The sequence below is a fragment of the Carcharodon carcharias genome (assembly GCF_017639515.1).
Source record: "Carcharodon carcharias isolate sCarCar2 chromosome 12 unlocalized genomic scaffold, sCarCar2.pri SUPER_12_unloc_1, whole genome shotgun sequence".
Taxonomy (NCBI): Eukaryota; Metazoa; Chordata; class Chondrichthyes; order Lamniformes; family Lamnidae; genus Carcharodon; species Carcharodon carcharias.
Window position 1 is genome coordinate 24476 of NW_024470543.1, and position 16721 is coordinate 41196.

The window sequence follows — 16721 nt, forward strand, 5'->3', positions numbered from 1 at the left end:
GAGTGATGTGGTATGTGACATGTTGCTCATGTCTGAACATGTCCCTAAACCCAAACAGATTTTGTATTCACTAATATTTAATGGCATCTTCTCTCGATTGGACCCAGCTCAGAGTTTCTAGCAAGGGATCGTGGAGTTTGCGTGATATAGAGACAGGATATTCCAGTTAGATGACCTATCAAGCTCATGGTTTATGCCAGCACAGTTCCTGTGATTTTAACCACAACTTCCTCATATTTAATTGAGTTGTCGCCACCCTCTCTTAGTTACTGTTCTGCTGTTTTCCAGTGATTGGGATACCTGAGGCAGAGTGCAACCGGACCTGCTCTGAGACAGATAGACACTGGACCATGCAGAACAGCACTGGTAAGACTGACCCTCTCTCAAATGTTTAACGTTCAAGAATTCTTCACCAAACTATTTCGGGGTTCTAATTTATTCCATGTTGTACACTTTACTGTGTCCTCTGATGGTATGGAGTCTCTGGACTGAGGGATTCGCCCCATACAGTGGGACTGACCAACAGCATTTGGCTAACAAACAGGAAGCAGGGATTTGGGATAAATGGGGCATCTGCGCATTGTGCAAGGCTGTGAATGGTGGAATGCCACGAGGGTCAGTGTGGGGCTCTTGGCTACTTACAATCTATATTAGTGACTTAGACAAAGAGACAGAGAGTAATGTTATATAGGTTTGCTGATGACACAAAGCCAGGTGGAAAGGTAATCTGGAGAGGACACAGAGAAGCTGCAAAGTGCTATAGACAGGTTCAGTGAGTAGGCAACAAGATGTCAAATGGGGTATAATGTGGGGAAGTGTGAACTATTTATTTTGGTCATAAGAACAGAGAAGCAGAATATTTTTTAAAGGTGTAAAACGTGTAAATGATGATGTTCAGAGAGTGTTGGGTGTACTCAGATGAGGAACACAGGAAGTTAGCGAGTAAGTACAGCAAGGAAGGTAAATGGAATGCAAAAATACAAACATACGAATTAGGAACAGGAGGAGGCCATTCAGCCCCTCCAGCCTGCTCCACCATTCATGGCTGATCTGTTTGTGTTTCGAATTCCACAATCCCATCAATGTCCGATAATCTAAGGTAACAAGCAGGATAGATAAAGGGGAACCAGTAGATGTAATATATTTGGGCTTCCAAAAGGCATTTGATAAGGTGCCGCACATAAGGTTACTTAATAAGATAGAACTCATGGGCCAGGATTTTCCCCTCAGTGATTTGGGGGCGGGGCCCGCTCGCTGAGGGGTAAATAACGCGGGATGATGTTGGGAGGAATCCCCGACATCTTCCCGATCCCTTTACATTTTTAGAAAGGGGGCGGACAGTGAAATCAGCTGTCCCCATGCCGAACTGTCACTGGCCAATTGAGGCCATTAACAGGATAATTAAAGTAATTAAAGACCTGCCCGTCCAAGCTTAAGGCTGGTGGACAGGCCAGGAGGGGTCATAGTCTGAGGCCAGGAGCCCCAGCACCTTCTGATTATACAGGAAACCTCATCCACCAGCAGGACGAGGCTTCATGTTCCTTTTTAAAAACTTTAATAAATGTCGTGATATTTATTAACATGACCCATCTCATGTGGCTTTGTCACATGAACATAATATTTAACATTTCTATTTGTAATGTTTTTGACACTGTCAGCAATCTCCCTGAGACAGCACTTAGCCTCAGAGAGCAGTGTGAGCACGTGTGATAAAGCGCACTTTGAGAGCTGGGGAATCGCCGCCCCCCCACCCCCCCCACAACACACAGGGAGCCCTTAGCACAAGGCGCTTCCCATCGGGGAGGCCAACCACTTAAAATGGCGGCGGGCGCCCTTTCAGTGGCAGGGGTCAGCTGCCCGCCCACCATCGAGCCGGTGGGACCCGCACGCCATCCGAGGGCAAGATTCTGCCCATGGTGTGGGGGCAGTATATTGGCATGGATAGAGAATTGGCTAACTGATAGGAGGCAGAGAGCTGGGATAAGGGGGGCATTTTCGGGATGGAGACCTGTAACTAGTGGAGTGCCACAGGGATCAGTGCTGGAGCCACAATTATTTACAATGTATATTAATGACTTGGATGAAGGAAGTGAATGTACTATCGCCAAGTTTGCGGATGACAAAAATAGGTGGGAAGGCAAGTGGTGAGGATGACACAAGGAGACTACAGAGGGATAGAGACAGGGTAAGTGAGTGGGCAGATGGAATATAATGTGGGAAAATGTGAGGTTATGCACTTTGTCAGGAAGAATAGAGGAGCTGAATATTATTTACATGGAGAAAGACTGCAGAAAGCTACAGCACAGGGGGATTTGGGGGTCCTCGTGTATGAATCTCAAAAAGCTAACATACAAGTTCAGCAGGTAATAGGGAAGGCAAGTGGAATATTGGCCTTTATTTCAAAGTAAATGGAGTATAAAAATAGGGAAGTCTTGCTAAAATTATACATTGTTATAATTAGACCACACCCAGGATACTGTGAATAATTTTAGTCCCCTTATCTAAGAAAAGATATACTGACATTGGAGGCAGCCCAGAGAAGGTTCACTTGGTTGATCCTGGGCATGGAGGGATTTGTTAATGAGGAGAGGTTGAGTAGGTTGGGCCTGTACTCACTGGAGTTTAGAAGAATGAGAGACGACCTTATTGAAACATATAAGATTCTTAGGGGACTTGACAGGGTAGATGCTGAGAGGTTGTTTCCCCTTGTGGGAGGGTCTGGGACCAGAGGGCATAATCTCAGAGTAAGGTGTCACCCATTTAAAACAGAGACGAGGAGAAATTTCTTCTCTCAGAGGGTAGTCAATCTGTGGAATTCCTTACTGCAGAGGGCTGTAGAGGCTCGGTTTTTAAGCATATTCAAGGCTGAGATAGACAGATTTTTAATCAGTAAGGGAATCAAGGGTTATGGGGACAAGGCAGGAAAGTGGAATTGAGGATTATCAGATCAGTCATTATCTCATTGAATGTTGGAGCAGACTCAATGGGCTGAATGGCCTTTTTCTGCTCCTATGCCCTATGGTCTTATGGTGTTTGATTCCCGCCTTCTGAGGCAGAAAGTTCCAAAGTAGCACTACCCTCTGAGAGAAAAAACATTCTCCTTAGCTCTGTCCTAAAAGCTGATTGTAATTTAATTGTAATTTGATCAAGTTCCTCTTTCCTCTCCACCTTCTGATTTACAGCTACTACTGGAATGTTTCTTTATATCCTTGTTATGATTCTCACTGAGGTTACCCCTGGACAAGCCCAATCCCAGAGTGGAACCCACACTGATCGATCCTCACTTTTATTTTTGTTTGTTTAGATACGTAGAGAGTGGCTAGGGAACAGAGTCATAGGAGTCAGCTGGTCTACTTTTAACAAAAGAATAAAACATTTATTCAGTAAGAAAAGATGAACTATATTACAATACTCCTTCACCCACAGCTATACCTTTACAAATGTATACAGATTTTTAAGGCTAACACAAGTTATAAAAGCTATCTTATACTCTAATGTTGACAGTAAGTACACAGCCCTTGTAAACCTATGGCACCCTGTGGTCAGACACACCGCACTCTGAAACCAAGTGACAGATGCCACCTAAAACAGATGCTATGGATCTCTCCTCAACTCCCCCCAGACACTTGTCACACTGAGAGCCAACCAGTCTCACTAAATTCCATCCTTCACACAAGGGATTCCAATTTCCACTCTTCAGGACCTTGCCTTGGAATCTTCTCCCAAACTGACTTTTTTGCTTAGACACCTTCCACAAGGGTCCACCTTCAGGGTTTCAGACTCTCCTTCTGATGGTCCTCTTCCCTGGGTCACTACATTCACTCAAGTTGTCTTCCATGCACCCTTTCTCACCAATTCAGGCTTAACAGTATGCCACTGCTTCACATGCACATAACAAAGAATTATAGACCTTCAGTTGTCTCTTTGAACCTTCTTGCTTCTTGCAACCTTTTCTCTCTTTAAATCTGAAGCTTGGAGCCTTTCTCTCTGACCCGCCATCTTAACTTCACTTAGCAGGACATTTTCCCAGGTTCCTGTCCTTCCTTTGACTATAAGGTCTCCTTTGGACTTTCTCCTCTTCCACACTCTTGGATTTTTGGAGTATTTCTTATCTGGGAGCCTTTTTGATCTTTTGGGAAATCTGCAGTTCCCTGTCCCAGTGTCCAGTCTCTCTGGGTTCTGGCTTCATACTGAACTTAAAACTGCGGTTTCTTTAGATCTATGTGTGTGTCTGTGTGAATAACCTGCCTAGGCAACAAAGAACAAAGAAAAGTACAGCACAGGAACAGGCCCTTCGGCCCTCCAAGCCTGCGCCGATCATATTACCCGTCAACTAAAACATTTTGCACTTCTGGGGTCTGTATCCCTCTATTCCTATCCTATGCATGTATTTGTCAAGCTGCCTCTTAAACACCACTATTGTACCTGCTTCCACCACCTCCTCTGACAGCGAATTCCAGACACTCACTACCCTCTGCGTAAAAAACTTGCCCCGCACATCTCCTCTATAGTTTTCACCTCTCACCTTAAATCTATGTCCCCTAGTAATTGACTCTTCCACCCTGGGAAAAAGCTTCTGACTATCTACTCTGTCCATGCCACTCATAATTTTGTAAACTTCTATCAAGTCGCCCCTCAATCTCCGTCGCTCTGGTGAGAACAATCCAAGTTTCTCCAACCTCTCCTCATAGCTAATAACCTCCAGACCAGGCAGCATCCTGGTAAACCTCCTCTGCACACTCTCCAATGCCTCCATATCCTTCTGGTAATGTGGCAACCAGAACTGCACACAATATTCCAAGTGTGGCCTAACCAAGGTTCTATACAGCTGCAGCATGACTTCCCAGCTTTTATATTCAATACCCCTGCCGATGAAGGCAAGCATGTCATATGCCTTCCTGACTACCTTATCTACCTGCGTTGCCACTTTCAGTGACCTGTGGACCTGTACACCCAGATCCCTCTGCCCGTCAATGCACTTAAGGGCTCTGCCATTTACTGTATAATTCCTGCCTGTATTAGACCTTCCAAAATGCATTACCTCACATTTGTCTGGATTAAACTCCATCTGCCATTTCTCCGCCCAAGTCTCCAACCGATCTATATCCCGTTGTATCCTTTAACAATCCTCTTCACTATCTGCAACTCCTCCAACCTTGGTGTCATCTGCAAACTTACTAATTAGCCCAGTTACATTTTCCTCCAAATCATTTATGTATACTACAAACAGCAAAGGTCCCAGCACTGATCCCTGCGGAACTCCACTAGTCATCAGCATTGTTCTTCCTACTCTTGTGTGTTTACTTTCACTTTATAGGGGTCATAAATGCCTCATTAGAAATGCAAGCAGCCTTTTAAATTGAAACTAAAACTCCATTTGACCTTTCTTAAGATACAGATACAGAAATACAAATCAAACTTAAACTTTAAAGCTAAAACTCATTTCTAACTTCACAACTACAAGTATAATTTACTTAAGCTCTCTCTATTTCCTAACACCTAACCATTTGGAGAAAAGACAGCTTCACACAGTGAAGGTTTCTTTATAATGGACTTCCATCCTACTCACACAAACATAACATCAGAAACATAAATTGTATCATCAGACATCATCAATGATTGCTCTTCCCCTGTATCCCTCAAAATTTTGATTTGTTTACTTATTTTGTCAGAGGAGTAAAGGAACACTTCTCCCTTCGACACATAACAGCTAGAACTTCTGTTAGTCTGACTTCCTTCACCAGTAATCAAAAAAGAATTCTCTGGACTATCCTGAACCATATCCTCCTTTCCGATATCTTCTGAGGGAAGATGTTTCACCTGTACCACTGCTACAGTTTTAACAAACATTTCCTTTTCTGATGCAACATTTCCTGAGGATTCTTTAGGCGTTCCTATCACTGCAATAGGTCTACCATTTAATCTCCAGCAAACTGTCTGAGCATGTCTCACCTTGTTTCTATGAAAACACTTAGGCTTTCGAATGTCACTCCGCCCTCAGCACCTTCCTTTCTGGTCTGAGGAGAAATTTACTGAGAATTCCCAACTGTCCCTTCTCTTCCCTGGCTACCCACCTTCTTTCATCTTCCCACTTTCTATCCTTTCCCAGTTTGAAACAGTGAGAAAACTAAGGTTTAGCTCATAACTCATAATCATCAGCTATCTCTGCTGTTTGTCTTACTGTTTGAACTCTCAGTTCCTCCACATGAGTTCTTACTACAGAAGGGATTGAATCTTTACATCCTTCCAAAAGAATTGCTTCCCTAAGAGCTGGTGCCTCTATTTTTGATGTCCAAATCCACCGGTCAAAATTACTTTGTTTTACTCTTTCAAACTCAATATAAGTTTGCCCAGGCTGTTTTCTCATTTTCCTACATTTCTGCCTGTATGCTTCAGGAACCAACTCATATGCACTCAAAATAACCCTTTTTACTGCATCATACCTCTTCAGACAGTGAGGTATATACCTCATGCACTCTACCCAGTAAACTTAGACTGCAATAATAACGTCCAGTACTCCAGTGGCCATTTCATCTGTTATCTTCTCAAATGGAATGAAGAACACTTCAACATCTTTTCCCTCAAACTTTGGAAGAGATTGTATAAATCTAAACATCTCCTCACTGGGTTTTAAGTTAAAGAATTTTCATCATCAGAACTCTCCTCAGAACCTGAGGTCTCTTTTTTAGATTCCAGCCTTTTAAGCAGGTATTCTCTTTCTCTCTCTTTCTCTCTTTCCTGAAATTCCAGTTCCAGCTTCCTTTCTTTCTTCTGCCTTTCTGTTTGCTTCCTTTTAAATGTCACTTCTCTTTCCTTTGCTCCTAATTCATGTTTTTTTTTCAGTTCCTCTGCTTCTTCAAGTTCAAACTGAAGTCTCACTACCTCCAGCTGTCACTCACTCCCTGCAGAGTGTGGTCTCTGTCTTATCCCTTCCAGTTTTAAATGCTGTGTTATTAACTTAACTATGTCTACTTTCCCCGGCCCTTCAGTTAATTCTAACGCCAACTTATCCACCAATTCCATCAGCTTATTCTTGGGTAATTTCTGTAAACCAGGCCGACTTATATTTTCCGTTTGAAAAACAGTCTTAGCGATGTCCACTGGCACTAGAATTCCAACCCACATGATATACTGCACAGCGACTCCAATTCCTATGTCCAGGAGCTCTTTACCTCCAAGTACTTGCTAAAAAGGATTCACAGATCCTACCAATGTCAAGGATTTACAGACCCAGCTATGAAGAGAGACTGGATAGGCTGAGGTTGTTTTCCTTAGAGCAGAGAAGGCTGAGGGGGGACCTGATACAGGTATTCAAAATTATGAGGGTCATAGATAGGGTAGATAGGAAGAAACTTTCTCCCTTAGCAGTGGTGTCAATAACCAGGAGGCATAGGTTTAAGGTTATGGGAGGAGGTTTAGAAGGGATTTGAGGAGGGATTTTTCACCCAGAGGGTGGTTGGAATCTGGAACACGCTGACTGAGGGGATGGTAGAGGCAGGAACCCTCATAACATTTAAGAAGTACTTAGATGAGCACTTGAAACACAATAGCATACAGGGCTACAGGCCAAGTGCTGGAAAATGGGATTAGAATAGATAGGTCCTTGATGGCCAGGATAGACATGATGGGCCGAAGGGTCTGTTTCTGTGCTGTATAACTCTATCATTCTACATATTCTGAGTGTTCTGAATTATCACCTTAAATGTCTCCCACTACATGTTGGGCTCTACTGCAAGGGGATTAGAGCACAAGAATAAAGAAATCTCCTGTGCATTTGCCCTCACACCTTCTCCTCCCTCCCAGAAACATGATAGGGTCCCCCTTGTCCTCACTTATCACCCCACCAGCCTCCGCATTCAAAGGATCATCCTCCGCCATTTCCGCCAACTCCAGCATGATGCCACCACCAAATACATCTTCCCTTCACCCCCCCCCCCCCCCCCCACCACCGCAACCCCTCCGGGACACCCTGGTCCACTCCTCCATCACCCCCTACACCTCAACTCCCTCCCACAGCACCTTCCCATGCAACTGCAGAAGATGCAGCACCTGTCCCTTTACTTCCCTTCTTCTCAACGTCCAAGGGCCCAAACACTCCTTTCAAATGAAGCAGTATTTCACTTGCACTTCCCTCAATTTAGTCTACTTCATTCACTGCTCCCAATGTGGTTTCCTCTACATTGGAAAGACCAAACGCAGACTGGGTGACCGCTTTGCAGAACACCTGCGGTCTGTCCACAAGAATGACCCAGACGTCCCTGTCACTTGCCATTTTAACACTCCACCCTGCTCTCTTGCCCACATGTCCATCCTTGGCCTACTGCATTGTTCCAGTGAAGCTCAACGCAAACTGGAGGAACAGCACCTCATCTTCCGACTAGGCACTTTACAGCCTTCCGGACTGAATATTGAGTTCAACAACTTCAGATCATGAACTCTCTCCTCCATCCCCACCCCCTTTCTGATTTTCCCCCTCCTTTTTGTTTTTTTCCAATAATTTATATATATTTTTCTTTTCCCACCTATTTCCATTATTTTTAAATGTATTTCCATCCATTATTTTATCTCTACCTTTTAGCCTATTTCAATCCCTTTCCCCCACCCCACCCCACTAGGGCTATCTGTACCTTGCTTGTCCTGCTTTCTACCCTTAATTAGCACATTCCTTTAGATAATCTCACCACCTTCAACACCTCTTTGTCCTTTTGTCTGTGACATCTTTTGGTTATCTCCACCTATCACTGGTCCTCTATCCAGCTCTACCTGTCCCACCTCCCCCGCCTTAAACCAGCTTATATTTCACCTCTCTTCTATTTTTACTTAGTTCTGTTGAAGGGTCATACGGACTCGAAACGTTAACTGTACTCCTCTCCGCAGATGCTGTCAGACCTGCTGAGTTTTTCCAGGTATTTTTGTCTTTGTTTTGAATAAAGAAATCTTCCCACAATTGAACAAAGCTGTGATGATACTAAATCTGGAATACAGAGATCAGTTTTAGTCCTGCTATTTAAGGAAGGATACACTTCCATTGGATCCGGAACAACAAAGGTTCACTAGGTTGGTCCCTTGGATGAGGGGGTTGTTATATGATGAGATTGGACTATTTTCTCTGGAGTTTAGAAGAATGACAGGCAATTTCATTGAAACCTGCAAAATTCTGAAGGGATTTGACATTGTTTCCACTGGTCAGGGAATCAAAAACCATCCAGGACAAAGCAGCCCCGCTTGGTTGGCACCCCATCCACAAACATTCACTCCCTCCAACACTGACGCACAGTAACAGCAGTGTGTGTACTATCTACAAGATGCACTGCAGGAATTCATCAAGGCTCCTTCTACAGCACCTTCCAAACCCACAACCACTACCATCTAGAAGGACAAGGACAGCAGATAGATGGGGAACACCACCACCTGGAAGTTCCCCTCCAAGCCACTCACCATCCTGACTTGGAAATATATCACCGTTCTTTCACTGTCGCTGGGTCAAAATCCTGGAACTCCCTCCCTAACAGCACTGTGGGTGTACCTACACCACATGGACTGCAGCGGTTCAAGAAGGCAGCTCACCACCACCTTCTCAAGGGCAATTAGGGACAGGCAATAAATGCTGGCCCAGCCAGCAAAGCCCCACATCCCATGAATGAATAAAAAAAGCACGGGGACACAGTCTCAGGATAAGGGGCCAATCATTTAAGACTGAGATGGGGAGAAATTTCTTCACTCAGACGGTTGTGAATCTTTGGAATTCTCTACCCCAGAGGGTTGTGGATGCTCCATCGTTGAAGATATTTAAGGATGGGATAGACAGATGTTTGGTCTCTCAGGGAATCAAGTAATTTGGGGAGGGCAGGAAAATGGAGTTGAAGCCCAAGATCAGCCATGATCGCATTGAATGAAATCACTCTCCTTGTGGATCACTCTCTCCCTGTGGATCACTGTCTCCCTGTGGATCACTCTCAGTGGGATCACTCCCACTTTGGCGTCACTCTCACTGCGGGATCACTCTCTCCCTGTGGATCACTCTCAGTGGTATCACTCCCACTTTGGGATCACTCCCACTGTGGGATCACTCTCTCCCTATGGATCACTCTCAGTGGGATCACTCCCACTTAGGGATCACTCTCACTGTGGGATCACTCTCTCCCTATGGATCACTCTCTCCCTGTGGATCACTCTCAGTGGGATCACTCCCACTTTGGGATCACTCTCACTGTGGGATCACTCTCTCCCTATGGATCACTCTCTCCCTGTGGATCACTCTCAGTGGGATCACTCCCACTTTGGGATCACTCCCACTGTGGGATCACTCTCTCCCTATGGATCACTCTCAGTGGGATCACTCCCACTTAGGGATCACTCTCACTGTGGGATCACTCTCTCCCTATGGATCACTCTCTCCCTGTGGATCACTCTCAGTGGGATCTCGCTCCCTCGGATCACTCTCTCTCTCGGATCACTCTCTCTCTCGGATCACTCTCTCTCTCTCGGATCACTCTCTCTCTCAGATCATTCACTCTCTCTCGGATCACTCTCTCGCTCTCGGCTCACTCTCTCTCTCGAATCACTCTCTTGGATCATTCTCTCTCTCAGATCACTCTCTCTCTCTCGGATCACTGTCTCTCTCTCGAATCACTCTCTCTCTCGGATCACTCTCTCTCTCAGATCACTGTCTCTCTGGAATCACTCTCAGGATGTGATCACCCTCATTGTGGGATCTCTCTCTCTCTCTCTCTCTGTCTCTGGGATCACTCCATCCCTGGATCAATGTCCCTCTGGGATCAATCGCTCTCTTTTTCTGGGATCAATCCCCCTACGAAATAACATTGTTAAATCCTTTACAGATTCGGTGAGTAACGAAGATGCAGCTATTTCCCAGCAGGAGGATGAAGGGAGCCTGATAGGAGAGACCTCTGACCATCCAGATGTTGATTACAAACCCATTGAGGGTCAAATAGGCCTGGATGAGAAGATTTCAATCCCTGATGCGGGAATGGTAAGCAGAAAGTTCTTCCCCTTCCACAACCCTGCTTCTGTTTCTTTGCAAGCTGAAAAAACCACATCTGGTTTCTTCAAAAGAGTCAAACAGCCAGAAAAAGTCAGACAGCCCAAAACTCTCTCAGAAACTCCGTAGGTAACGGTTCAAATCTCAGCCAAACACAGATCCATTCAGAACAAGCAAAGGAGTAGAGGCTGACTTAGGCTCAGAGAGTGAAACAAGCAGTACTGAGGGAGTGCTGCACTGTCAGAGGGTCAGTACTGAGTGAGAACTGCATTGTCAGAGGGTCAGTACTGAGGGAGTGCTGCACTCTCAGAGGGTCAGTACTGAGGGAGTGCTGCACTGTCAGAGGGTCAGTACTGAGAGAGTGCCGCACTGCCAGAGGGTCAGTACTGAGGGAGTGCTGCACTGTTGGAGGGTCAGTACTGAAGGAGTGCTGCACTGTCAGAGGGTCAGTACTGAGGGATTGCTGCACTGTCAAAGGGTCAGTACTGAGAGAGTGTTGCAATGCCGGAGGGTCAATATTGAGGGAATGCTGCAGTGTCAGAGGGTCAGTACTGAGGGAGTGCTGCACAGTCGGAGGGTCTGTACTGAGTGAGAACTGCACTGTCAGAGGGTCAGTACTGAGGGAGTGCTGCACTGTCAGAGGGTCAGTACTGATGGAGTGTTGCACTGTCAGAGGGTCAGTACTGAGGGAGTGCTGCACTGTTGGAGGGTCAGTACTGAGGGATTGCTGCACTGTCAGAGGGTCAGTACTGAGGGAGTGCTGCACTGTCAGAGGGACAGTTCTGAGGGAGTGCTGCACTGTCAGAGGGTCAGCACTGAGGGAGTGCTGCACTGTTGAAGGGTCAGTATTGAGAGAGTTTTGCAATGCCGGGGGGTCAATATTGAGGGAATAATGCACTGTCAGAGGGTCAGTACTGAGGGAGTGCTGCAATGTCAGAGGGTCAGTACTGATGGAGTGTTGCACTGTCAGAGGGAAGGAACTGATGGAGTGTTGCACTGTCAGAGGGTCAGTACTGAGGGAGAACTGCACTGTCAGAGGGTCAGTACTGAGTGAGAACTGCACTGTCAGAGGGTCAGTACTGAAAGAGTGCCACACTGTCAGAGGGTCAGCACTGAGGGAGTGATGCTCTGTCAGAGGGTCAGTACTGAGAGATTGCCGCACTGTCAGAGGGTCAGTACTGAGGGAGTGCTGCATTGTCGGAGGGTCAGTACTGAGAGAGTGTTTCAATGCTGGAGGGTCAATATTGAGGGAATGCTGCACTGTTGGAGAGTCAGTGCTAAGGGAGTGCTGCACTGTCGGAGGGTCAGTACAGAGGGAGTGTTGCACTGTCAGAGGGTCAGTACTGAGGGAGTGCTGCACTGTCGGAGGGTCAGTACAGAGGGAGTGTTGCACTGTCAGAGGGTCAGTACTGAGAGAGTGCTGAACTGTCAGAGGGTCAGTACTGAGTGAGAACTGCAATATCAGTGGGTCAGTGCTGAGGGAGCGCTGTAATGTCAGAGGGTCAGTACTGAGGGAGTTCTGTACTGTCAGCCGGTCAGTATTGAGGGAGTGCTGCACTGTCAGAGGGTCAGTACTGAGTGAGAACTGCACTGTCAGAGGGTCAGTACTGAGGGAGTGCTGCACTGTCAAAGGGGAAGTACTGAGGGAGTGCTGCACAGTCAGAGGGTCAGCACTGAGGGAGTGCTGCACTGTCAGAGGGTCAGCACTGAGGGAGTGCTTAACTGTCAGAGGGCCAGTACTGAAAGAGTGCCGCACTGTCAGAGGGTCAGTACTGAGGGAGTGATGCTCTGTCAGAGGATCAGTACTGAGAGATTGCCGAACTGTCAGAGGGTCAGTACTGAGGGAGTGCTGCATTGTCGGAGGGTCAGTACTGAGAGAGTGTTTCAATGCCGGAGGGTCAATATTGAGGGAATGCTGCACTGTTGGAGAGTCAGTGCTAAGGGAGTGCTGCACTGTCGGAGGGTCAGTACTGAGGGAGTGTTGCACTGTCAGAGGGTCAGTACTGAGGGAGTGCTGCACTGTCGGAGGGTCAGTCCTGAGGGAGTGCTGCACTGTCAGAGGGTCAGTACTGAGGGAGTGCTGCACTGTCGGAGGGTCAGTACTGAGTGAGAACTGCAATGTCAGTGGGTCAGTGCTGAGGGAGTGCTGTAATGTCAGAGGGTCAGTACTGAGGGAGTGCTGCACTGTCAGAGGGTCAGTACTGAGAGAGTGCAGCATGTCAGAGGGTTTGTATTGAGGGAGTGCTGCACTGTCAGAGGGTCAGTACTGAGGGAGTGCTGCACTGCCGAATGGTCAGCACTGAGGGAGTCCTGCACTGTCAGAGGGTTAGTATTGAGGCAGTGCTGCACTGTCGGAGGGTTAGTGCTGAGGGAGTGCTGTACTGTCAGAGGGTCAGTACTGAATGAGTGCTGTACTGTCAGAGGGTCAGTACTGAGGGAGTGCTGCACTATCAGAGGGTCAGTACTGAGGGAGTGCAGCATGTCAGAGTATTTGTATTGAGGGAGTGCTGCACTGTCAGAGGGTCAGTACTGAATGAGTGCTGTACTGTCAGAGGGTCAGTACTGAATGAGTGCTGTACTGTCAGAGGGTCAGTACTGAATGAGTGCTGCACTGTCAGAGGGTCAGTACTGAGAGAGTGCTGCACTGTCAGAGGGTCAGTATTGAGAGAGTGCCGCACTGTCAGAGGGTCAGTACTGAGGGAGCGCTGCACCGTCAGGTGGTCAGCACTGAGGGAGTGCTGCACTGTCAGAGGGTCAGTACTGAGGGCTTGCTTAACTGTCGGAGGGTCAGTACTGAGAGAGTGCCGCACTGTCAGAGGGTCAGTACTGAGGGAGTGCTGCACCGTCAGGTGGTCAGCACTGAGGGAGTGCTGCACTGTCAGCCGGTCAGTATTGAGGGAGAGCCGCACTGTCAGAGGGTCAGTACTGAGGGAGTGCTGCACTGTCGGAGGGTCAGTACTGAGGGAGTGCTGCACTGTCAGAGGGTCAGTACTGAGGGAGTGCTGCACTGTCAGAGGGTCAGTACTGAGAGAGTGCCGCACTGTCAGAGGGTCATTATTGAGGGAGTGCTGCACTGTCAGAGGGTCAGTACTGAGGGAGTGTTGCACTGTCAGAGGGTCAGTACTGAGGGAGTGCTGCACTGTCAGATGGTCAGTACTGAGGGAGTGCTGCACTGTCAGAGGGTCAGCACTGAGGGAGTGCTGCACTGTCAGAGGATCAGTACTGCTGGAGTGCTGCACTGTCAGAGGGTCAGTACTGAGAGAATGTTTCATTGCCGGAGGGTCAATATTATGTGATGCTGCACTGTCAGGGGGTCAGTACTGAGGGAGTGCTGCACTGTCAGAGGGTCAGCACTGAGGGAGTGCTTAACTGTCAGAGGGCCAGTACTGAAAGAGTGCCGCACTGTCAGAGGGTCAGTACTGAGGGAGTGATGCTCTGTCAGAGGGTCAGTACTGAGAGATTGCCGAACTGTCAGAGGGTCAGTACTGAGGGAGTGCTGCATTGTCGGAGGGTCAGTACTGAGAGAGTGTTTCAATGCCGGAGGGTCAATATTGAGGGAATGCTGCACTGTTGGAGAGTCAGTGCTAAGGGAGTGCTGCACTGTCGGAGGGTCAATACTGAGGGAGTGTTGCACTGTCAGAGGGTCAGTACTGAGGGAGTGCTGCACTGTCGGAGGGTCAGTACTGAGGGAGTGCTGCACTGTCAGAGGGTCAGTACTGAGGGAGTGCTGCACTGTCGGAGGGTCAGTACTGAGTGAGAACTGCAATGTCAGTGGGTCAGTGCTGAGGGAGTGCTGTAATGTCAGAGGGTCAGTACTGAGGGAGTGCTGCACTGTCAGAGGGTCAGTACTGAGAGAGTGCAGCATGTCAGAGGGTTTGTATTGAGGGAGTGCTGCACTGTCAGAGGGTCAGTACTGAGGGAGTGCTGCACTGCCGAATGGTCAGCACTGAGGGAGTCCTGCACTGTCAGACGGTTAGTATTGAGGGAGTGCTGCACTGTCGGAGGGTTAGTGCTGAGGGAGTGCTGTACTGTCAGAGGGTCAGTACTGAATGAGTGCTGTACTGTCAGAGGGTCAGTACTGAGGGAGTGCTGCACTATCAGAGGGTCAGTACTGAGGGAGTGCAGCATGTCAGAGTATTTGTATTGAGGGAGTGCTGCACTGTCAGAGGGTCAGTACTGTATGAATGCTGTACTGTCAGAGGGTCAGTACTGAATGAGTGCTGTACTGTCAGAGGGTCAGTACTGAATGAGTGCTGCACTGTCAGAGGGTCAGTACTGAGAGAGTGCTGCACTGTCAGAGGGTCAGTATTGAGAGAGTGCCGCACTGTCAGAGGGTCAGTACTGAGGGAGTGCTGCACCGTCAGGTGGTCAGCACTGAGGGAGTGCTGCACTGTCAGAGGGTCAGTACTGAGGGCTTGCTTAACTGTCGGAGGGTCAGTACTGAGAGAGTGCCGCACTGTCAGAGGGTCAGTACTGAGGGGGTGCTGCACCGTCAGGTGGTCAGCACTGAGGGAGTGCTGCACTGTCAGCCGGTCAGTATTGAGGGAGAGCCGCACTGTCAGAGGGTCAGTACTGAGGGAGTGCTGCACTGTCGGAGGGTCAGTACTGAGGGAGTGCTGCACTGTCAGAGGGTCAGTACTGAGGGAGTGCTGCACTGTCAGAGGGTCAGTACTGAGAGAGTGCCGCACTGTCAGAGGGTCATTATTGAGGGAGTGCTGCACTGTCAGAGGGTCAGTACTGAGGGAGTGTTGCACTGTCAGAGGGTCAGTACTGAGGGAGTGCTGCACTGTCAGATGGTCAGTACTGAGGGAGTGCTGCACTGTCAGAGGGTCAGTACTGAGGGAGTGCTGCACTGTCAGAGGGTCAGTACTGAGGCAGTTCTGCACTGTCAGAGGGTCAGTACTGAGGGAGTGCTGCACTGTCAGATGGTCAGTACTGAGGGAGTGCTGCACTGTCAGAGGGTCAGTACTGAGGGAGTGCTGCACTGTCAGAGGGTCAGTACTGAGGGAGTGCTGCACTGTCAGAGGGTCAGTACTGAGGGAGTGCTGCACTGTCAGAGGATCAGTACTGCTGGAGTGCTGCACTGTCAGAGGGTCAGTACTGAGAGAATGTTTCATTGCCGGAGGGTCAATATTATGTGATGCTGCACTGTCAGGGGGTCAGTACTGAGGGAGTGCTGCACTGTCAGAGGGTCAGTACTGAGAGAATGTTTCACTGCCGGAGAGTCAATATTGTGTGATGCTGCACTGTCAGAGGGTCAGCACTGACGGAGTGCTGCACTGTCAGAGGGTCAGCACTGAGGGAGTGCTTAACTGTCAGAGGGCCAGTACTGAAAGAGTGCCGCACTGTCAGAGGGTCAGTACTGAGGGAGTGATGCTCTGTCAGAGGGTCAGTACTGAGAGATTGCCGAACTGTCAGAGGGTCAGTACTGAGGGAGTGCTGCATTGTCGGAGGGTCAGTACTGAGAGAGTGTTTCAATGCCGGAGGGTCAATATTGAGGGAATGCTGCACTGTTGGAGAGTCAGTGCTAAGGGAGTGCTGCACTGTCGGAGGGTCAGTACTGAGGGAGTGTTGCACTGTCAGAGGGTCAGTACTGAGGGAGTGCTGCACTGTCGGAGGGTCAGTACTGAGGGAGTGCTGCACTGTCAGAGGGTCAGTACTGAGGGAGTGCTGCACTGTCGGAGGGTCAGTACTGAGTGAGAACTGCAATGTCAGTGGG

The 16721-nt window shown here is 48.1% G+C and overlaps 1 protein-coding gene across 1 annotated transcript in view; it reads left to right on the forward strand.

Annotated features, from left to right (window-relative positions):
* Positions 1-238: 238 nt before the first annotated feature.
* Positions 239-16721, forward strand: part of LOC121273406 (natural resistance-associated macrophage protein 1-like) — a gene marked incomplete at its 3' end in the record, with an annotated part of 70999 nt that continues 54516 nt past the window's right edge. The window contains exons 1-2 of the mRNA XM_041180589.1: positions 239-366; positions 10842-10993. Coding sequence (XP_041036523.1) covers positions 351-366; positions 10842-10993 — 168 coding nt within the window. The remainder of the gene's footprint in view (positions 367-10841; positions 10994-16721) is intronic.